Source organism: Bubalus kerabau, chromosome 3, assembly GCF_029407905.1.
Source record: "Bubalus kerabau isolate K-KA32 ecotype Philippines breed swamp buffalo chromosome 3, PCC_UOA_SB_1v2, whole genome shotgun sequence".
In the NCBI taxonomy this organism is placed as follows: domain Eukaryota; kingdom Metazoa; phylum Chordata; class Mammalia; order Artiodactyla; family Bovidae; genus Bubalus; species Bubalus kerabau.
Window position 1 is genome coordinate 107,012,304 of NC_073626.1, and position 23,597 is coordinate 107,035,900.

Sequence of the window (23,597 nt, forward strand, 5' to 3'; positions counted from 1 at the left end):
ATGATTGCTTTTATGCAATTGTAAAGAGTATTAAGTGAGCTCACTTCTTATCATTCTGTAATGACCCACTATTGCTATACTGGAAGGTAAAGGAAATTTTACTTGCATGTGATTAATATCTAATGCTTCTTGACTAAAATTCTGGATTTTGTTCAATAAAAATAAGTTAAGCAAAAATTGCATGGGTTCTCAGTCAACCCCTTCTGTGAAGTCAGTTATGCCCAATTTAAAAATAAGGCATAGAACCTCAATAACAAACCTAGGTACTGATGAGGAAAAAAAAATAAGATTAATTATTCTGATGTAACCTGTCCTAGAGTAATAAAACTAAGTAAGTGAAATGCATCCAGGCATTACTAAAGTTTTGAGGCTACTCTTTCAATATATTTCATTACCATTCACCCAGCTTTAAAAGACTGGGCATTTAGGGGCAAATTTGTGAGGCAGAGTCTTAGAAAAGATTAACATTTGCTCAGTTTAGTTTGCATTTCCTGGAATAAACAAAGGTGGATCTGAGAAAATCATGCTTTATTTCCAAGATAACTATTATTACCTCTCACTGGCAGGTGCAATTTCACATTACCAGAAGGATTAATCAGACTTTACATGGAATATGTCCTTTATTTTTTGATAACTAAATTGTGAGCCTACTTTTTTTTTGCATTTTTTCCTAAAGTGCTTCACTAAGGTGCAAGCTGGTAGGCCTTGAGTGTTTTGGCAGGCACAACATATAAACTTACTCTGTGAGTAAGTCATGGGGATCATTCACAATTACGACAGTTAACCTGAAAGGACAATGGGAAACACATTCAGGTACCTAAGAACATCAAAATAAAGGACATTTAAGCCATTAAATACTACAATTTTGCCTTCGGCAAAGAGAAATAACAAAAGAAAGCTATTTATAACATATGTCCCCAAAAGAGTCAAATGGAAAATGAGAGGTAAGTAGCATTTCAGATGGACTTTGCATGTGAGCACATCCAGAAAATGAATGAATCTTTTCCTTGTTTGGAGCTTTGGTTTCTTCACTCTTTGTCTTGTCTTTGTCTTAGTTTATTCTTGGCTTAATTTTCATTATTGTTATTGTTTAGCTAGTGTTATTGACTTTCTGACATGGATAATTCAGACTTCACATCATGGGTGTGACCCAGGCAAAAGTTATGAGGGGAGTTTAAGTTGGTTCTGTCTTAATCTGCAATCAGGAGTTGAAAGAGGTTGATAAGATGAAATAAATATTCAACAACAGCGCTAGTGGCAAAAAACCTGCCTGCCAATGCAGGTGATGTAAAAGACGCAGGTTTGATCCCTGGGTCAGGAAGATTCCCCTGGAGGAGGCCATGGCAACCCTCTCCAGTATTCTTGCCTGGACAATCTCATGGACAGAAAGCCTGGCAGGCTACAGTCGATGGGGTCATAAAGGTTCAGACACGAGTGAAGTGATTTAGCACGCGCAGACAACCAAAATGGCATGTGTAATGGCATGGCAAACATGATAATTACCATATGTAAAATAATCCTCAGTTCAGCTCAGTTCAGTCATTCAGTCGTGTCTGACTCTTTGCAACCCCATGAACTGCAGCACGCCAGGCCTCCCTGTCCATCACCAACTGCCAGAGTCTACCTAAACCCATGCTCGTTGAGTTGGTGATGCCATCCAACCATCTCATCCTCTGTCATCCCCTTCTCCTTCTGCTCTCAATCTTTCTCAGCAGCAGGGTCTTTTCAAATGAATCAGCTCTTTGCATCAGGTGGTCAAAGTATTGGAGCTTCAGCTTCAGCATCAGTCCTTCCAATGAACATTAAGGACTGATTTCCTTTAGGATGGACTGATTGGATCTCCTTGCAGTCCAAGGGACTCTCAAAAGTCTTCTCCAACACCACAGTTTAAAAGCATCAATTCTTTGGTGCTCAGCTGTCTTTATAGTCACTCTCACATCCATACATGACTACTGGAAAAACCATAGCCTTGACTAGATGAACTTTGTTGACAAAGTAATGTCTCTGCTTTTTAATATGCTATCTAGGTTGGTCATAACTTTCCTTCCAAGGAGTAAGCATCTTTTAATTTCATGGCTACAATCAGTATCTGCAGTGATTTTGGAGCCCAGAAAAATAAATCAGCCACTGTTTCCATTGTTTCCCCATCTATTTGCCATGAAGTGATGGGACCAGATGCCATGATCTTAGTTTTCTGAATGTTGAGCTTTAAGCCAACTTTTTCACTCTCCTTTTTCACTTTCATCAAGAGGATCTTAAGTTCCTCTTCACTTTCTGCCATAAGGGTGGTGTCATCTGCATATCTGAGATTACTGATATTTCTCCCGGCAATCTTGATTCCAGCTTGTGCTTCCTCCAGCCCAGCATTTCTCATGATGTACTCCGCATATAAATTAAATAAGCAGGGAGACAATATACAGCCTTGACATACTCCTTTTCCTATTTGGAACCAGTCTGTTGTTCCATGTCCAATTCTAACTGTTGCTTCCTGACCCGCATATAGGTTTCTCAAGAGGCAGAATAGGTGGTCTGGTATTCCCATGTCTTTCAGAATTTTCCACAGTTTATTGTGATCCACACAGTCAAAGGCTTTGGCATTATCAATAAAGCAGAAATCGATGTTTTTCTGGAACTCTCTTGCTTTTTCCATGATCCAGCAGATGTTGGCAATTTGATCTCTGGTTTCTCTGCCTTTTCTAAAACCAGTTTGAACACCTGGAAGTTCACGGTTCACGTATTGCTGAAGCCTGGCTTGGTGAATTTTGAGCATTACTTTACTGTGTGTGAGATGAGTGCAATTGTGTGGTAGTTTGAGCATTGTTTGGCATTGGATTTCTTTGGGATTGGAATGAAAACTGACCTTTTCCAGTCCTGTGGCCACTGCTGAGTGTTCCAAATTTACTGACATATTGAATGCAGCAAATTCACAGCATCATCTTTTATGATTTGAAATAGCTCAACTGGAATTCCATCAACTCCACTAGGTTTGTTCATAGTGATGCTTTCTAAGGCCCAATTGACTTCACATTCCAGGATGTCTGGCTCTAGGTGAGTGTGAGTGATCACACCATCATGATTTTCTGGGTAGTGAGGATCTTTTTTGTACAGTTCTTCTGTGTATTCTTGATGCCTCTTCTTAATATCTTCTGCTTCTGTTAGGTCCCTATCATATCTGTCCTTTATTGAGCCCATCTTTGCATGAAATGTTCCCTTGGTATCTCTATTTTCTTGAAGAGATCTCTATTCTTTCCCATTCTATTGTTTTCCTCTATTTCTTTGCATTGATCACTGAGGAAGGCTTTCTTATCTCTGCTTGCTATTCTTTGGAACTCTGCATTCAAATGGGTATATCTTTCCTTTTCTCCTTTTCTTCTCACATCTCTTCTTTTCATAGCTATTTGTAAGGCCTCCTTAGATAGCCATTTTGCTTTTTTGCATTTCTTTTCTTGGGGATGGTCTTGAATCCTGTCTCCTGTACAATGCCATGGATCTCCGTCCATAGTTCATCTGGCATTCTATCAGATCTAGTCCCTTAAATCTATTTCTCACTTCCACTGTAGAGTCATAAGGGATTTGATTTAGGTCATACCTGAATGGTCTTGTGGTTTTCCCCACTTTCTCCAATTTAAGTCTGAATTTGGCAATAAAAAGTTCCTGATCTGAGCCATAGTCAGCTCCCGGTCTTGTTTTTGCTGATTGTATAGAGCTTCTCCACCTTTGGCTGCAAAGAATATTATCAATCTGATTTCGGTGTTGACCATCTGGTGATGTCCATGTGTAGAGTCTTCTCTTGTGTTGTTGGTAGAGGGTGTTTGCTCTGACCAGTGCATTCTCTTGGCAAAACTCCATTAGCCTTTGCCCTGCTTCATTCTGTACTCCAAGGCCAAATTTGCCTGTTACTCCAGGTGTTTCTTGACTTCCTACTTTTGCATTCCAGTCCCCCCTTATAATGAAAAGGACATCTTTTGGGGTCCTTGTAGAAGGACCTTATAGAAGGTCTTGTAGGTCTTCATAGAACCATTCAACTTCAGCTTCTTCAGCGTTACTGGTCAGGGCATAGACTTGGATTACCATGATATTGAATGGTTTGCCTTGGAAAGGAACAGAGATCATTCAGTCGTTTTTGAGATTGCATCCAAGTAATGCATTTCAGACTCTTTTGTTGCCTATGATGGCTACTCCATTTTTTCTAAATGATTCCTGCCCACAGTAGTAGATATAATGGTCATCTGAGTTAAATTCACCCATTCCAGTCCATCTTAGTTCGCTGATTCCTAGAATGTCGATATTCACTCTTGCCATCTCCTGTTTGACCACTTCCAATGTGCCTTATTCATAGACCTAACAGTCCAGGTTCTTATGAAATATTGCTCTTTACAGCATTGAACCTTACTTCTATCACCAGCCCCATCCACAACTGGGTGTTGCTTTTCCTTTGGCTCCATCCCTTCATTCTTTCTGGAGTTATTTCTCCACTGATCTCCAGTAGCATATTGGGCACCTACTGACCTGGGGAGTTCATCTTTCAGTGTCCTATCCTTTTGCCTTTTCATACTGTTCATGGGGTTCTCAAGGCAAGACTACTGAAGTGGCTTGCCATTCCCTTCTCCAGTGGACCACATTCTGTCAGACCTCTCCACCATGACACATCCATCTTGGGTACCCCACACCCACACAGACCTTTAATATTGGACACTACTATATTTTGGACTCTGTTCTTAGGTAATGCAGATGAAGAGAAGTAATCATCAGAAGGTCATGATTTATACCGCAGGCATTTGCAGACTAATGGAACAGGGAGATCCTGGCTTCAGCAAATGACAGAAGCCTTGGTCAGCTAGGACTGCCCCTGCCACATATGAACTCCCTTCATCCAAGCAGATATAGGAGCATCCTAGGATACCTACCAGTCTGTCAATAGAGTGTGCCTTGGTGAGACCAGACTTTTATCATCTTTTGGTTTACTCCTTATAAGTGGCTCTGTAATCATGTGGTTTTGATATTTTTACTTTAGTCAAAAATCATGTGAGTATATGTGAAAGTGAAAGTGCAGTCGCTCAGTCATGCCCAACTCTTTGCGACACCATTGACTGTAGCCTACCAAGCTTCTCCGTCCATGGGATTTTCCAGGCAAAAGTACTGGAGTGGGTTGCCATTTCCTTCTCCAGGGCATCTTCCCGACCCAAGGATCAAACCCGGGTCTCCTGCATTGTAGGCAGACGCTTTTACCATCTGAGCCACCAGGGAAGTCAAGTATATGTATATATGTGCACATATATAATATATAGTAGAATTTATAGGTATATATACATATATACGCATATATGTATGTATAAAACATTAAAATCAAACAAAATCTTTCCTTGCTTTTTAGGTGAAATTATATAACTTTTTGTCAAAATTTTACCATTGCATCATTTTGTTCTTTTATGCAAAAAAGAATAGTCAAGTGACACTGGGTGACATTTAATCTCTAGAGATTGCTACAACATCAGGTTCACACTCAGGAATGGGAAAACCAATGTTTTTTTTCCTCATAACACTCAGAATCTCTTAAGGGAATGGAAGATTAAAGTGTATATAATGTTATGGGAATCAATGGAATAAAGATATTAAAAAATAAGCCTTTAATAAATTATGCATTTATTTAGTCTGAGTTTGCCAACCTTACAAATCATTGGCAAAATGCATTCCCTTTATATTTCTAAAGAGAAGATTTGATGAATTTATAGCAGACAAAGGTCATGATTATTTTACTTAGAATATGCCCATTTAGAAATCATTATGTCTGATATCTATACTGTAATAAAAATATATATAGTCTTTGGATATATTTTAGATATAGTATATATATTATCCTTGGACCTAGTATATATATTAAAATTATCTCCTTAGATCATGTACATATTGTGTATATATATGTTAGATTTATATTAAAAGTATCCATTGTATTTACCTATAAAGTCAGTTTCCAGAAACTTAAGAAACTTGTCCAAATCTTATGGCTAGTTCATCTTGGAGGTAAAAATTGTACATACAATTTCAGATTCTTAGACACAAATTTTTAACACAATCCCAACAACCGTTTGAAGAAGACATGTACCCTTTTCTAACTTTTGTGTGGATTTTCATAAATATCCTAGATTTTTTCAAATATACTGACCATAGAGGAAACTATTCTGTCTTCTAAAAATTATCAAAACTACTATTACTATCTTTTTATGCATAATAGAGTTTCTCCTTTTTCCTTGCCTCCAATAGAGCCTTGAAAATTCTGAGTCAGAGCCCACAGGACAGCATCAAGAATTACTATGAACCAGAATGATTCTCTCAATTAAAACTGGAGGCTAGAAGGCATGACAGAAATATGCTGAGAGGACAGTAACTTCAAGCAAAGGAACTAGGATTTTCTCTTCTCTCTCCTCCAAATCTTAGTCATTTTTATCTTCATTGTGTGATAAAACAGATATGTGTACCTGATATTGCTAAGTACAGTGCATGAGACCTATTAAAAAAATGTCATTTCTTTGAGATTCACAGTCCTAAGAGAAAATTCAAAGAGGCAAAGAAATACTGACTTTAAAATACCAACCAGCACAAGTAGCCAGGATGAAGCAATAATCTATTACTTTCCTAAAAATATTTTAGCAATTTTATCTTAATTTTTAGCACAGAAGGAGAAGTATATTAGTAATGATCATTTGCATACACTCATCTATTCATTCACTAATTTATCATTGCACATTTCTGAATACTTTCAAATATCATTAAGCCACTTTGCTAGTTGCAGATAAAGGTAAATGAGACAGAGTCTTCTTCAGAGTCTAGTAGTCTAGTAGCTAGACAAACAGACATTGATACCTAGCTTGTTGTAATACACTTTGCCTATTGCAATGGAAGAGATCTGTACTGAATATTGAGGATCTCCTGACTCACCACAGAAATTTGGGAAAGCTTTTGGAGGAAGTGTAGCTTGAGGTGAGTTAAACAGGATGTTAATCTAGCAAAGAGAAGACCTTGAGTTAAATGGAAACATCAGCACAGAATGGTATGTATCAAGGATTATATCAGCATCATTTTCCTGAACATAAATCACGGGTCAGAGAGGGGTGGGAAACAACCAGAGAAGGGGACCCAGGTCATAAAGACCTTTCTGTTGAGGAAATTTTACTTGAGTCATTCCAATGCAATAATTTGATTAGAAATTGTTCTTAACTTTTGACTCTAGTTCGGAGGACACCATCTCTGATGGTACTCTCCCAGTCATATTTTGCATTTGACCATTGCCTCTCCTATTTTACCTCTATTTTCTCAGGTTATTAATTTTGGATACAAAATAGTCTATTATTTACAGTACTTAAATTGGGTAGCAGGAGCATTTGGCTTCAGGTGCTACTTAAATAATCAAAGAAAGATGAATTGGCAGACTGATTTACCATTCTCAAGTCACCCACAAGGCATTTCTTGAAGGAAGCAAACGTTATATTCACATTTTATTGAATTTGGATGGAAATATATTCACCTTTTATTGAATTTGGATGAAAAAAGCTAGTATTTTTGGATACAACTCATACTTTGAGATGAAAGCAATACCTGATTTTCTTCACATGGATGTGGACTTACATAGTAATGAGTAATGAGAAATAAACTTATTTTCCAAAAAAATAGCATTGATTATACATGTTTACAGTTAAATGTTTACCCTAAGCCTAATATTGGGCTTATTTGAGACACCCAAATAAAGAGATTAAAATGCAAATTAATTTTTATTTAGGATTTTAAGAAAAAGTAGCATTATTCCTATATACCAGAAACTACAATGAGTATACCAAATAAATTCTATATACAAAAAGAGTTGATCACTTACATTCAAAAGAATGCTTTCTTTCTGCACAGGGATTCACTATAAGAATGCTTTAAATATCATGTCTAGCTAATATACTGTAAACTTGATATGACACTGGTGAACACATATTATACATCTAACTTAACAATAAAATATTAATATAAGCCCATTCTAGGTTCATGGAATAAAGATAGGAGAAATTTTTAGAGGAAACCAAAGGATATTTTTTCTGTTGTTTACAATCACAGTAGTGTATTAATGCTAAGGAAATATTGCTGTAGAGTTAGAGCAAAGAAGCCCTCTGGATTTGGCCTATTATTGAAAGAAAGATGCCATTTGACCTAATGAAATCAGAAATTGATTAAATGCAGTTCATCTAAGGGGAAAAATGGTCAGGGAGTTACTGCCAGGGTCAAGAGGAGACGGGGTGATCTAGTGCTTGAGTGCTGATAGGGTTAGATAGACTTTCAGAGTAGCTGATGCTACAAGATACATGACAATGGACACCCACAGGTCAAAGAGCGAGATCAACCCCTTGGATGGGAAGGAAGAGATTAATCAGAACATTCTTTGCTCAGCTTATAACTAAGTCTGCTTATCCGATGATTCATGGAGAACTGAATGTTTTGAAGAGTCTGTAATCTATGGGCCCCAGGAAAGTTGAATTGCTGCTAACTATCTTGGGAACACATGTCAGAACAATTGCCGTGGTCACACAGTGCCTTGGTGAAGCCCTGGAACCTTCATGAATAATACTGTTTTGACAAAGTAATTCAGATGCCTGATTATCAAGTGTGCATCTAATCTTTACTGGGTTATTTTTTTTCTCATAATGTTCCAGCTTTGGCACTGTAAATGCCCTTTTAAAACTTTTCATTTTTTTCTTCGCCAAATTGGAATATGTTGAAATAAAGAACTCCCTTAACCTGTAAAAAATAATCAAGAAGAGAATTGACACTCACTGTTTCTCAGAATTGTCTGTCTTATAACTATAGTAAAACAAAATTATTTTTATTTTCACACTTTAGTTCAATAGTTTATTTTTCTCAGCTGGATATTGAATGAAACTGGTGCCAGGGTACCAATATTGATTTTAGTGGGAAAAAAAGAATCAGATAATTGACCATCTTACTTGAATCTGAAACTCACTAAAACACAATAACCCATAATATTCTACACAACTGTTATGATTTTTTGTTGTGTCCAGGTAAGAGTTTCTCTTTTTTCAAAGATAGATATAATTTATTTGTGCAATTTTAATATTGTTTTCATTTTCTTGGCAGATGGCTTACTCATCTTATTACTTTCATGCATTGGCAAGATTAGGCTGTGTCATACAAAATTCTTAATAAGAAGAAACTTTAAAATATGTATTTATATGAGTCTCCATAACAGCCCTCACAATATGTTTCAAACAATTGCTAATTACTTATCTATCCAAGAAACTAGTATGACTTTTCCATTTTGGATAATAATAAACATTTTAATAAATTTTCTTAATTATATAGTTATCAGAAAGGTCACAATAGTCATAAGAGAACATATACTGGCTTTTGGAGATAAAGGAGGAAAACAGTGACTTAATGTTTTATATTTAAAGAGGTCTTAATGTAACTCATATAAAGAAAATTTGATCCTTCTTTTAAAATTTTAAAACTGCAATTTGAAAATATGTATTTTTTTAATTGAATTTTGAACATGAGTAATAATTGTCCATGTGTGTAGGCTCCAGTTTTTAATTGTGAAACTTTCGGACATACAGAAAACGATAGCACCATGATCACTTTTATAGATACCACCTAGATTCCACAAATGTTAGAATTCGGGACAATACCAGACTAATCTGTCATTATACATATTTCTTACATAGAACAGCTGAGGATTCAGTTCCCCCGCCCATGCTGCAAAAACTTCCTCTCCAGTCCTCCTTCCTCTCATTTTCTCACTATTTCTTGTATTCCCTCCCTACCATCACTGGGGATTTTCAGGGTCCAGGAACCTCCTGGCCAAAGCCATTCTGAGAATCCTAATTGTATTGGTGGAGCTGGTGCAAGGGTGTGGGAGGAGGAAAAAGGAAATCAGATGGAAAGCAATGCTACTTGGAAGGCAGATCTTCTAGGGCCAGAGGTGCAACAAATTCAGAATGAATTGTTTACTAAAAGCAGCATTTAAAATGATTGCCTAAGATTCAAGTGTGCTTCTGTGGCCGGTATACGATTTCCTTTTGAAAATACGTTGAGGTCTAAGCAATCAGTTTAAAACTGGATTTTGAGAACATAGTCTACTCATAGTTGTGGATGGCCAGTATTATAATCATTTAGATTAGTACAAAAATTAACTGCCTTCTCTATCACACTTGTTTTAACTTGGTGTGATCATTATTTGCAGGCAAAATTTTAAACAAAGATATCACTAAAGTTTCACAAGCATTTAAATTTTCTAGACTGTATAAATATGTGAATCCAGTTATTCCATTCTTATTTTTATTCCTGAAGCCTTGTACATACATTTTTATTACACATTGGTAAGAAGCTGTGGAATTAGGAAATTCATATCTAAATACTTTTAGGATTTCACCCAGAACACTTTTGGTATTTATGATACTTTCATCAAAGCACAGCTAAAAGGAAACCCATTTCCTTTTGATTCTATTATGTCTGATTTTATCCTTCTAAATTATGTTCATTTGGGGGTGCTTATTTATAATGCTATCACTTTTTCATAAAATTTATTCAAGATTCCCATATATGGATTTTACAGCTCAGCAATTGATGAACCTGAAACATATTACTCCTTACACATAACCTAAATGCAAAAATAATTTAAAAAAATTGGAAATACAGATGAATGGAGCCAAGAATTTTAGTTACATGCCTTTAGGTATATCTATTAATGAAAAACAATAAATACACGATGAGTGAGTAAACTAGAGCTATGGATAAAGCAATGGTGAAATGTCTAGATGCTGAATCCTTTCCATCAACTGGGACTTCTTAATGACTTGCTCTTCTGGGGATAAAAGAATCAAGAGTATCTCTTGGCTCCCTTGTATGAGTTCCTGGTGTGTTGCTCCCAAGAATGTCCTGGCTGCCATTTTCACCTGGGGAGTGGCCAGGGGAAAGACCAGCTGTTCATATTTAGATTTTTGCAGCCATAACTCCCATATACAGGTCTGACTCCTTTCCCCTATTTTCTTTACACTCAGAGAGAGGATGTGAAGTATATGTGCCCTGCTCCAATCTTTCATCAGACACCACCCTTGGCTCATGCCCTATTTTGGTGCCATCTGCTTGGGGACACAGAGGATAATAATAAGAGCTCCTACTTATTGAGTGCGTGCTGTGAACTAAGTATTTACATATCTAATTTCACATTCTCAGTCGATGCTGCAAGGACAGTATTAGATCCATTTTTATAGATCTAGAAAGTAAAGCTCAGAAAAGTTGAGAAAGCTCTCCAAGACTCTTTGGGTTTATATTTGAGGCCATCAGTGGAAGACAGTTCTCTTTCCTTGGAAAAATATGTTAGCATTTTCTTTGATTGATTCTCCACTTTCCATAACAGCCGTCCCTGGAGAGCAGCGCTCCCACTCTCATCCCATGCTGGTGTCCTGAATTTCCCACAGTGATTTGGCCCTCACATTGAATGTTCTGGCTTCTTGTCTGTTAGACTCAACTGATATCTTAAAATATCTGATTAGTACTTAATAGTGTTGGCAGGTTAGAATCATATTTTTAAAAGGAGAGTATATTTAAGCACTTAACTTTCTGAATTCACTCACTGAGAGTACATATTTTTCCCATGTTATACAGAGAAACTGGACAATGAAATGACCACCTGTTAGCTGCTAATGATGTTCACATGCCTTTAAAAAAAGTAATTCTGGCTTTATCTGTCTACAATCTTGGCGACAAAACTCGTGGGAACATCAAGGGCACAGGAAGCCAAAGGCAGCAAACTGACAGTAAAGTTTGTGCTTAGACTGCTAATAAGGAAGGAGATATTGTGAATCTCTAGCTTCATACAATTATTTAATCTCAAGAGGGTGTTGTAAAACCAAATGCATGCTTTAAAAACCTAAGTTTGGGTGTTCAAATCTGGAACTAAGATCAGAGGGGTTTCATAGGGCCTATTTCTTCAGAAAATATTGTAAAAAGCATCAGATATAAAATATGCCAATCACTATTTCAAAGGCCTAGCTAATTTGATACTGTATGGGTGGGTCAATCATTATGCCTTTCAAATGAAAATGAATATGTAAATACTGAATGAACTTAATTCAAAGTAATAGATGGATATTAACAGTATCCTACTGTGCAAAAAATAGATTAGCCCTAAAAAAGGCTTAAAACTATTAATATCTACCAAAATACAGAAAAGAAGCATTTTCTAAAATTAGGACTAGTGTTAAAGATTAAATGACCCTTTTAGTTTAACAGTGAATTCAAAGTCCAAAGTCAACATCTGGTTTTAATTCTTTTGCTAATATGTTTTTGGGTCTCTATTTAAGTTTATTGATTTATATGGATATCATTTTTAATATTTCCATCCAAGTCCAAGGTTGATATAAACTAAGTGTACCTTTTATTTGTTCACTTCATTCTAGTTTTATTGCTAAAAGCACTGAGTCTAATATTGGTTTCCTTGAGTTTGAAACTTGTCTCTGTAACTTGTCTTTGTACAAGTTGTTTTAATTTTCTGTGCCTCAGTTTCCTATCTATAAAATAGGGTTAATAATAGTACCTATGTCATCGGGTTACTGAAGGATTAAGTAATCAGTGTAACACATGCGCTTAGAACAATGCCTGGATAGTAAGTACTCAATATTTTCTCGGTATCATTATTTTTTTAACTGCAAAGAAAAAAGCAAATATAAGGTTCTTACACAGTCAAATACACTTTGAAATGAATAGAATTAATGTCTCTTTCCTTGTATTTGGACAAGACTAAATGTAGGCCCAAAATAGACAAATAATTGTTTTTCCCACTAAAAAAAGTTTGAAACAGGTGATTGGTGTTCTACTTGTAGGAATTTTTTTTCCCCGATATAGTCTGAAAACATTTCAAGTGACTATTGTTGAATACAAAATCCATTTACCTCAATGTTTTTCATACATACTTTTACAAACCTTAATTTTCTCCTGAGGTTTAGACTTTAGAAATGTGTCAAAGTCTGCTCCAGACCAGCAATTATATATGAGATTCCAGAGTTACTGCTCATTTCCTTATACCTCATTTTATACCTACTGTTGCTGCTGCTACTAAGTCACTTTAGTTGTGTCTGACTATGTGCGACCCTACGGACAGCAGCCCACCAGGCTTCTCTGCCCACAGGATTTTCTAGGCAAGAATACTGGAGTGGGTTGCCATTTCCTTCTCTTTTTATACCTACTACAAAATGTTTATGCAGTTAACATTAGCTACGTACTCACAATCGAATTCTAATTCTAAAATCTTATGTCTGTACCCATATTAAGTCAAGAAGGACAATGAGCAAGAAATAAAGAGAAATCCTCAGATGAGATAATATCAAACTGTACCATCATATGGAAAATTTTTTTAAATGGCACTGCTTATTTTCCACAAATAATTTAATTTTAATGCACCATAGAGCCTAAGACATTAACATTGATAATTTTAAGTTCTAACTTAACACAACTGGCTAACCAAATATGTACCAATGGATATTGAAATTATGGCATGGTTCTCTGAATAATGACAATTTTGAAAGGGTGCTCTTCCTCAAAGTTATCATGCTGTTTCTAGATTCAGAGTCATAACAATTTAGATTTAGAAGCTATATTATCACATATAACTAACCTCCCTCTATTTTGTCATGTGGGGGAGTGAACATGTATATTTATGTGTGTGTATGTGTGTGTGTGTATGTGTATATATATATATATATATATACACATATATATTATTCTCTGATGCACACAAATATATGTATATACATATATGGTCATCCAGCATATTTACTTGTGTACACATGAGTGAGTGAGTGAAAGTTGCTCAGTCATGTCCGACTTTCTGCAACCCCATGGATATACAGTCCATGGAATTCTCCAGGCCAGAATACTGGAGTGGGTAACCATTCCCTTCTCCAAGGGATCTTCCCAACCCAGGGATCGAACCCAGGTCTCCAGCATTGCAGGAGGATTCTTTACTGTCTGAGCCACCAGGGAAGCCCAAGAATACCGGAGTAGGTAGCTTATCCCTTCTCCAGGAGATCATCCTGATCCAGGAATGGAACTGGGGTCTCCTGCATTGCAGGCAGATTCTTTACCAGCTGAGCTACAAGGGAAGCCCCTGTACACATGTAGATATGCAAATACACATGTACACATGTAGATATGCAAATATTCTGTAATCAGCCTTTCTCTTCTTACTGAGTTCTCCTTAAGTTCAAAAAGCTAGGATATAATTACAGGATATAATCTGATCTTTAGTTAGATGGAAATGGCAGAAAAACTGGTGATTCAGAAGACTGAATGTATGTAGATAGATGATCCCAGAAAAGTATTATAATTTATGAGACTGATTCCAGAGATATCTACTGTTCTTTCAGGGAGTTGAGATTCAAATCAACTCTGTGAGATATGCACAACACCTTTCCATAACTCTCTTTATTGAGGAAGAAACAGGGTGAAAACATAGAAGACTCTTGAGAGTCTCTTGGAAAGCAAGGTGATCAAACCAGTCAATCCTAAAGGAAATCAGTCCCGAATACTCACTCATAGGACTGATGCTGGGAAGCTGAAGGTCCAACACTTTGGCCACCAAAAGACCCTGATGCTGCGAAATATTGAAAGCAGGAGGAAGAGGGGATGACAGAATATGAGATGGTTGGATGGCATCACTGACTCAATGAACATGAGTTTGAGCAAACTCTAGGAGATAGTGAAGGACAGGGAAGCCTGGCATGCTGCAGTCCATGAGGTCACAAAGTTGGACACGACTTAGTGACTGAACAACCACAACAAAAAGCGTGAAAAAGATTAACAGTTATGCTCAAGGTCACTATATAAGTGAACAGACTGGTCCTTTTTACTTCAAATTCTTTTTTTTTTTTTTTAGAAAATCAGACATAGATGTGACCTTGGAGGATATCTAGTCCACATTACACATTTCTAAATCTTTCTGGTGGTTGAAACAAATGGAAAGTTGCATAGCCTGTTGGTTTATGTCAGGTCAGTCATATATCTTTTAATGTATGAAAATCAAATAGTCAGCATACCAAGGTTTGGAGACGCTTGACATTTCCCACTCTCAAAATCAATCACCAATCTGAACGCCATGGTTATTACTTAGATTCAGAAGTTTGCTGTAAGCAGAGACCATGACCTTGGAACAATTATTTTCTCAAAAGGCATTACCAACAATGATGTGAGCAAAGCACTCAGACTGCCCTCGAGTGCATGAATTCCTGGCTAAAGAAATGGCTACGAATTGGGTGCCATTGCCTTCTCCGATGAGTAGCATAAGTTTGGTTCAAATCTCATTTCATTGTATCTACATTTCATAAGCACTAAGTTTAAACAAAGTTAAAATGAGCTAGTCAAAAAAATACTTACTTAAAGATTTTCTGTTCTCTGGTTTCTGTTCTTTTATATCACTGTCATAGTGACTTAGTAGTTCAGTACTGGAGGATCTCTGGATTTTAAATAATTCCAGGTTTCTTGAATGACTACTTGGATCCTTTGGCTGGAAATAACAAATAGATGGAACAATTTTACATAGAAGAAAAAAATTCACTAAATAGTTCTGTGATCTATTTTGATGTTAGATTAACAAGAAGTTTGTAATAAGATAATTATTTTGAAATAGTGCCCCTATGCTAAGCTTAATTTTCAAATTGTAAATGATATATATGTATATATACATATATAATATTACTTATTAAATGCTGTGCATAGCCTAAGCACCCCATGCATTAATTCAATTACTCATCATAGATATCCCATGAGGTAGGTATTTTATTATCCTTATTTTCCAGACAAGACGACTGAAGCCAAAAGAGATAAACAATTTGCCTAAGGCCACACAGCTAGAAAAATCAGATTCAAACTTTCAAACTCAGGCAGTTTTACCCCAGAGTTTGCTCATAATGATAAAAAATGCGTGTGCATGTGTGTGTATGTGTGCACACATGTGTGCCTGGATAAGGGAACTATAAGGATAGTGGGGAAAAACTTACTTGCTATTTTATTTTTTAAAGTTTTGATCCCAAAGTAATACAACGGAAGTGTGTGATTAAATCACAATAAAATCACAAAAATATCATTATTTTTATACCTTATTAAAAGCTCTCAAGAATATTTTCTTGTCAAGATTTTGCAAACACCAGTGTCCTAAATAAGATGTTTGGTTGAGAAACAGCATAAAATGAGTAGTTTTAAATTATTTGACTCTTTTAAGAACATACTTTAAACTTGTGATTTAGGGTAATTTCATGAAGTTCTAGATATGTAATTTTCAAGAGAACAATCTTGCTTAGCTGGAAGAACAATGAAAATCAGTACAAAGGATTATTATTTACTAGTAGTATAACAGTGAGTATGGGCTTAAATACACTGATATTTATTTTCAAGAATATGTATTACAGATTGCATAAACTGAAAATGTGAAAATTTAGTAGTTATTAAGTTCTTGTTTGCTTCATAGAGCCTTCACTAAATCAATGTCTATGCTATTTCAGAAAAAAAAAATGAATGCATTGTACTTTTAAAGAGAGAAATAAAATGTCATTTAGTTTCAAATTCCTGTCTTCATTGCCTTCTCCAAAAATGGCATTAGTGGACTGTTTAAATTAAAATAACTTAGTAACTCTAAATTCATAGGATCTACTTAAATGTATGTGTATAATATGCTTAAGCAATAGGTTTAAAAGATTACATTCTAATTAACAAAGGTAACAGCTAAAACAAATACATACCAATCTGTCAATTGCATTTTTGATAGCATGGAACCAATCCAATATGATGAAGTCAATATCTGATTGCAGAAGGAACTCATTTCCTGATAAAGTTGTGATCTAAAAAAAAAAAAGATCAACAGGTGAGCAAATCATATAAAATGATCTATTACATTTAAAAATATATGCTTAAAAAAAAAACACACTTTAATACACTGAGATATTTTCTTGTATTCCAGTAATTGTCTTTCTGGGAACTGGGAGACTACGATCATTTTGAACTCCTCTCTACAAACCATTTCTTCATGTCATAACAAATACATTATCATTTCAATAATAGAACGATTAACTCAGAGTAGGTCTAAAGCTGAATTACTCCAACTCATGGAAAAGCAAGTCAGGAAGTTCGGAATAATGCAGACAGTATCCACTTAAGTCAGAATCTCAGAAAAATGCACCCGGGTGTGTCAGAATTCATTCTGCACGTTTGGCTCTTTCCTGTTTGTCTTTTTCAAATCTAATAGTATCTCTATATTTGATTTCCTTTTATGGAGTGTACTAAAACAGATTATTTACCAAAGAGCCTAATGCAGACTTTTCTAAAAGGTCATTCTAATGAGTAACATTTGGCTATTTCTACTTTCTTATCAAAAAGATCTATAGGAAAGTAATAAAGACCAATTTCCCCACAAAAAGAGTACATTAGAATATAAGTTCATTTACATATTTGGACCTCTCATGGATAGTATGTATCAGAAGAACATTCCTGTTCCAGATACTTAGGGCTGTTAAGTAGTTGGCAATATTTAGCATACAACTATAAGTTTTTCATTAAAGGGAACATTTTTCCCCCTGGAATTGTTAGAGAAGGATGAGACCCTATAGAAAACTTGATTTCACACGTAAAGGATTACTTACAGAAGAATTTGAATAGAGAAGGGTGGACATGCTCTTTGTTTTAAGCTATCAATCTGAACCATGAAGATTTTCCCTTTGTATTATTGACTTTTTTGTTTCACCAAGAAGATGAACATTTCCCAACTACTGTCACGCATCAAGCAAGGCTTCAGAGGTTTAGAGGACAGACATTTCAAAATACTCAATCAGGAGTTAGTCACCTCTTTTCAGCCATACTTCCTCTAAATGGGAGGTAAGTGCTGAAATATGGCTCAAATTCAGAAAATCACAAATTGTGGTATAAAATGCCTCTGTAATTCTATCATTAAAGTGACAATTACCCAAAATAGCTCACTCTGAAGTTTCAGTGATTCTTATGGTAACATTTAATGACAACAATCCTGAAGTCTTAAAGAAATCTTTGTTTACACAATACAGATATATTCATTTGCACTGATATTTAGGAAAAATTATTTAGAGATGCAACATTACTCAGTGCTGCAATATAATCATTCTTGAGTGAGTTGGATCCCAACTTTTTACAACAGTCAGAAAAGGAAGTATACAAAGTGCATGCAATTAAGAGATGTGAAACATTAGAAAATAAAAGGGAACTTAATTACCCACACTCGAATTTGACAGATTACCACAGCCTATCACTTTTTTTTTTTTTAAATAAAATTGCATGTAAGATTCAGGATAGCTCAAAATAGCCTCCAAATAGTCCTCTGTTTTATGTATCTTGTAAAAGACAGTTAAGCTGATGTTTTCTTAATTATCTGAACACCCTTGCAATGTTCTTTACTTATATAAAGTTCCAAATATTTACTTTATATAAAGTGTTGCCGCAGAAATAGTAATCTAAAAATATAAGGCCACTTCTAACTAACCCAAGAAAACTAGTAATGTCCTTAACCTCTACCTTCATCCTAATCTGAATATAAATGTTTTGATTATGAATGTATTACATAATATTACAATTTGCTAACATACACACAGAAATATGAATTAGCCCAAATGCAATGTACAACCTATTTTTCTGCCATTATAAATAAACTATTATCAAAATTATAAAAAGGAACACTTTCAAAGTGCTAGAAACAAACATAATTAGATTTACCATATTCTGAGGGTTTAGGAAAGAGCCAACAAGTTTCAATTTTCAGTCTAGTAAATTCAAATAGTGATTAAATATGAGTACTTCAGCAATGCATTTGCATTTTGGGTACATGCTATGCAATGCAAAGGGAATCTTTACTGCTAACACAATGAAAAGCCAAATGTATCTTAAAAGTTTCTTTGTCCAAATTTATTACTGCATTATTTGTACATAATCAGTGATTTATGAATTCATTTGGGGAAGCTGGACCAGAGAACTATGTGAATGCAATTCATTTAAAGCATACTATTAGAAAGATACAGTTGCATCCTCTCCTCTGTCTTCCCACTAATCTTTCAAGTTACTAGGCAGTCTGGAGAAGTCTGCTACTGCTCTCTACAGTTTGAATGCTTCCACTTCTTAATTACAGTCAGTAATTGACTTTGTTCTGTTCCATTCCAGTCACTCATAGGAAAGCGGTTTCAAAGTCTTTGGCTGGTAAAACACATTAAATTCAGGTTTCTCAATCTACTTTTTTTTTTTTTTAACATTACCTCTGTAGTTCTGATAAATACTTTGCCAAATTATATTTGCACTTTGAACAATCAAATTGTCAATGCTCCTGAGAGAAAGATATCAGTAAATGTTAGTTTTGACTAAACCTTTTGATTGAATCTCTCCTGATGACACTACAGAGTGACATGGAGCTGATAACAATATATTAAATCAGGCTAATATATTCTTTCTATATCATGTATGGTCTCAGTGACAGATGCTGGAACAAGGTAGATGAAGGAAGAATTTACAGAAAAGATGGTTTAGGCAAGAGCTGCTGGTCTCCACTTCACTTCAAAGCTTACTTTAGACAAGTGCCTCTTGAAATCCCTTATCTCCTCCAAGTTGTATTTTGAAGGTATATATCTTGGCACCAAAGACATCTTAATGAAATTTTCTAGTGTTAAGAATAGATGTATTTAAATACCTGTCAGGACATTTGCCTGACACTTTTCTCACTAAATAGTGACCATCTGAATTTTTGCTGGTAAATAAATGTATACCTAAACAGCCTTGTAAGCATATCCACTGGGCATCATGCAGAAGAGACAACATTCCTCAAGACTTTGGTATTAATTCAACAATAGTTTTCCCTTGGGCTAGGAACATAGCTCCATTTGTGTCCTTGTTATGGTTCCTCTGAAGATGGAGGCAGGTATAACCCAGTTCCAAACTCCACTAATTAAAGACAATGAGAGAAGAATGTTTTTTAAGCCCTAATTAACAAATGGGACATTGTTATGCAAACTTAAAACTGCTTAAAGGACTTTTAATGAGAAATGCTTATGTTTAAATATTGCCCTTTTCAATTCTGTCAATTAAAGTGCTCCTGTGCATTCTGTGCATTGCTCCAATGCATTCTGGCAGTTAGTCTTTCCCCTGTTAGATGCTAATTTAAATGAAGAATTAATATGTAAGATTGTATTTATATAATTAAAAATTTCCACACTTTGGTTTACCAGAATAAAAGCAAAATATTTTCAGAACTTAATGTTTTTCTGATTCAGTTCAGTTCAATCACTCAGTCATATCTGACTCTTTGTGACCCCATGGACTGCAGCACGCCAGGCCTCCCTGTCCATCACCAACTCCCAGAGTTTACTCAAACTCATGTCCTTTGAGTTGGTGATGCCATCCAACCATCTCATCCTCTGTCGTCCCCTTCTCCCACCTTCAATCTTTCCCAGCATCAGGGTCTTTTCAAATGAGTCAGTTCTTCGCATGAGGTGGCCAAAGTATTGGAGTTTCAGCTTCAGCATCAGTCCTTCCAATGAATATTCAGGACTGATCTCGTTTAGGATGGACTGGTTGGATCTCCTTGCAGTCCAAGGGACTCTCAAGAGTCTTCTCCAACACCACAGTTCAAAAGCATCAATTCTTCGGCTCTCAGCTTTCTTTATAGTCCAACTCTCACATTCATACATGACCACTGGAAAAACTATAGCTTTGACTAGATGGACTTTCGTTGGCAAAGTAACATCTCTGCTCTTTAATATTTAAAAAGGTGTTTAGGTTGGTCATAACTTTCCTTCCAAGGAGCAAGCATCTTTTAATTTCATGGCTGCAGCACTGGAGCATCGACTGTGGGGCACTGGAGCGACTGTGAGGAGATACCCCATGTCCAAGGACAGAGAAGCCCCAGCAAGACAGTAGGTGCTGGAGTGGCGGCTGTGCAGTGCTGGAGTGACTTTGAGGAGATATCTCATGTCCAAGGGCAAAGGAGAGGCCCCAGCAAGATGGTAGGAGGGGTGAAATCACATTTAGAATCAAACCCCATACCTGCCACAGATGCTCAGAGGGCTCAAGCAAACCTTGTGTGCACCAGGACCCAGAAACCCCACAGAGACTGAGCCAGAGCTATGTTTCAGTGTCTCCTGAGGAGGTACGGTCAGCAGTGGACTGCCGTAGGGGCAGTGGTTCTGGGTGCAGCAGACCCAAAGTATGGCATAAGCCCTCTTGGAGGAGGTCACCATTAACCCCACCATAGAGCTGCCAGAACTTACAGAGGACTGGGGAAACACACTCTTGGAGGGCACAAACAAAACATTGTTTGCACCAGGACCCAGGACAAAGGAGCCGTGACCCCACAAGAGACTGACCCAGACTTGCCCATGAGTGTCCAGGAGTCTCTGGCAGAGGCATGGGTTGATGGTGGCCTGCTGCAGGGTTGGGGCCACTGAGTGCAGCAGTACCTGCAAGGAACTTTTTGAAGGAGGTCGCCATTATCTTCATTACTTCCACCATAGTTTAGTGAAGTCACTCAGTCACTTCCGACTCTTTGCAACCCCTTGGACTGTAGCCCACCAGGCTCCTCTGCCCTTGGGGTTTTCCAGGCAAGAACACTGGAGTGGGTTGCCATTTCCTTCTCCAGGAGATCTTCCCAACCCAGGGATTGAACCCAGGTCTCCCACATTGTAGGCAGAGCTTTACAGTCTGAGCAACCAGGGAAGTCATAGTTTGGCCCCACGTAAATAGCAGGGAGGGAACACAGCCCCACCCATCAACAGAAAATTGGATTAAAGATTTACTGAGCATGGCCCCACCCATCAGAACAAGACCCAGTTTCCTCCTCTGTCAGTCTCTCCCATCAGGAAGCTTCCATACACCTCTTATCTTTCTCCATCTGAGGGCAGACAGACTGAAAACAACAATCACAGAAAATTGACCAATCTGATCACATGGATCACAGCCTTGTCTAACTCAATGAAACTATGAGCCATGCCCTGTAGGGCCACCCAAGACAGATGGGTCATGGTGGAGAGTTCTGACAAAACATGGTCCACTGGAGAAAGGAATAGTGAACCACTTCAGTATTCTTGTTTTGAGAACCCCATGAACAGTTTTTATGATTATAAAGCATTAAATTTGCTGTGGAGAATTTAGAAAAATTAAAGATAATGAAAAAACAAATTAAAACTATTCATAGCTCCACAGAGTAAACATTATAGAAAATTTAACTTAGTTAGTAACCAAATGTACATGATAATAATTGATGAAAAACTTTATAGATAGATAACTCATCAGCAAAATACAGTAAAATATCGTCGGCTACTTCCATTTCAGATGACTTCAAATGAATGTTGGGAGACTATCAAAGGTGCAAGAGTAAACAAGTAACGTGTGTTCCACTTTTTGATAGTAGCAACTTTCCTACTGCAGAATAAATCCCCAAAAGAATCCTTAGTTCAGGAGAATTAGAGGATGTGTTTCTCAGTGAACATCCCCCTAATCAACAACAAGGCCTGATTAAACATCTATTAAGTGAATGGCACATTGTTAGAAGCTAAGGATACACAAGCTCCACCCTCAAGAGCTCACAATCTGTTCAGACCGATAGGACATAAGAGTATAGAGATAAATAACAATAGAAATGGCTTATACTAAGTCCCAATGTGAGTAGAACAATGTTCATGTCAAGATTTCCGAGGAGGGAATAATTACTGCAGACACATTTACATCATGGAATTATCCATAAACTGTTGGTCATGATAAGTTATTCTTTAATGTTGATTGTATCAGAACTCTAGTCTATTAAGGATATGAATACTACCACTTGGTATGCAAAGTGATATCAGTTTTAATGATCTCAAAGCACATAATAAACATTTTTCAAATGCAGCTTTCTTCCACTATCATAAAGTAATTTTGCAAATGAAGAAAATGAAGCAAATGAGGAAAATGAAAATGCCATTCTATCCAATTGGCATCATTTTAAATGATTGAATCAAGAGATTACAAAGATCTTGATTTCTAGTTCACTAGTCTTCAGCAAACTGTTGTATACCATCAAGGACTCTGTGCAAATGAGAAAAGAACCATAAAGATTTGGTGTCAGTTGTGAAATGCAGACAACAGACCTTAGACTAAAGTTGCTTATTTCTTTACTGTCATGTTAAAGATAGCACAATTTTAAAAGAGCCACCAATATTCTTACTCAGATGCTTTCTTTTTTTCCCTCAAGGACAACCACTATCCTACTATGAAAGTGCATTGCCCGTGTGCTCAGTGCTTTCCAGCTCTTTTGACACTCCACTGACTGTAGCCTGCCAGGCTCCTCTGTCCATAGGATTCTCCAGGCAAGAATACAAGAGTTGGTTGTCTTCCTTCTCCAGGGGATCTTCCCGACCCAGGGATGAACCTGCTTCTTCTGCACTGTTAGGTGCATTCTTACCACTGAGCAACCAGGGAAGCCCAAATATAACTGGGTTATCCAATAAACTCCTTGACGTCCTAGAAAAGACTAAAACAATCCTATGTTTGAACTAAATGTCTTTCACATTTTG

General features: G+C 36.6%; 1 protein-coding gene across 1 annotated transcript in view; it reads right to left on the reverse strand.

Annotated features, from left to right (window-relative positions):
- ARHGAP15 (Rho GTPase activating protein 15) overlaps positions 1-23,597 on the reverse strand; it is a 700,001-nt gene that overhangs the window by 332,100 nt on the left and 344,304 nt on the right. The window contains exons 7-8 of the mRNA XM_055572678.1: positions 16,785-16,883; positions 15,424-15,553 (exon numbers count right to left, since the gene is read on the reverse strand). Of these exons, the coding sequence (XP_055428653.1) occupies positions 15,424-15,553; positions 16,785-16,883 (229 nt within the window). The remainder of the gene's footprint in view (positions 1-15,423; positions 15,554-16,784; positions 16,884-23,597) is intronic.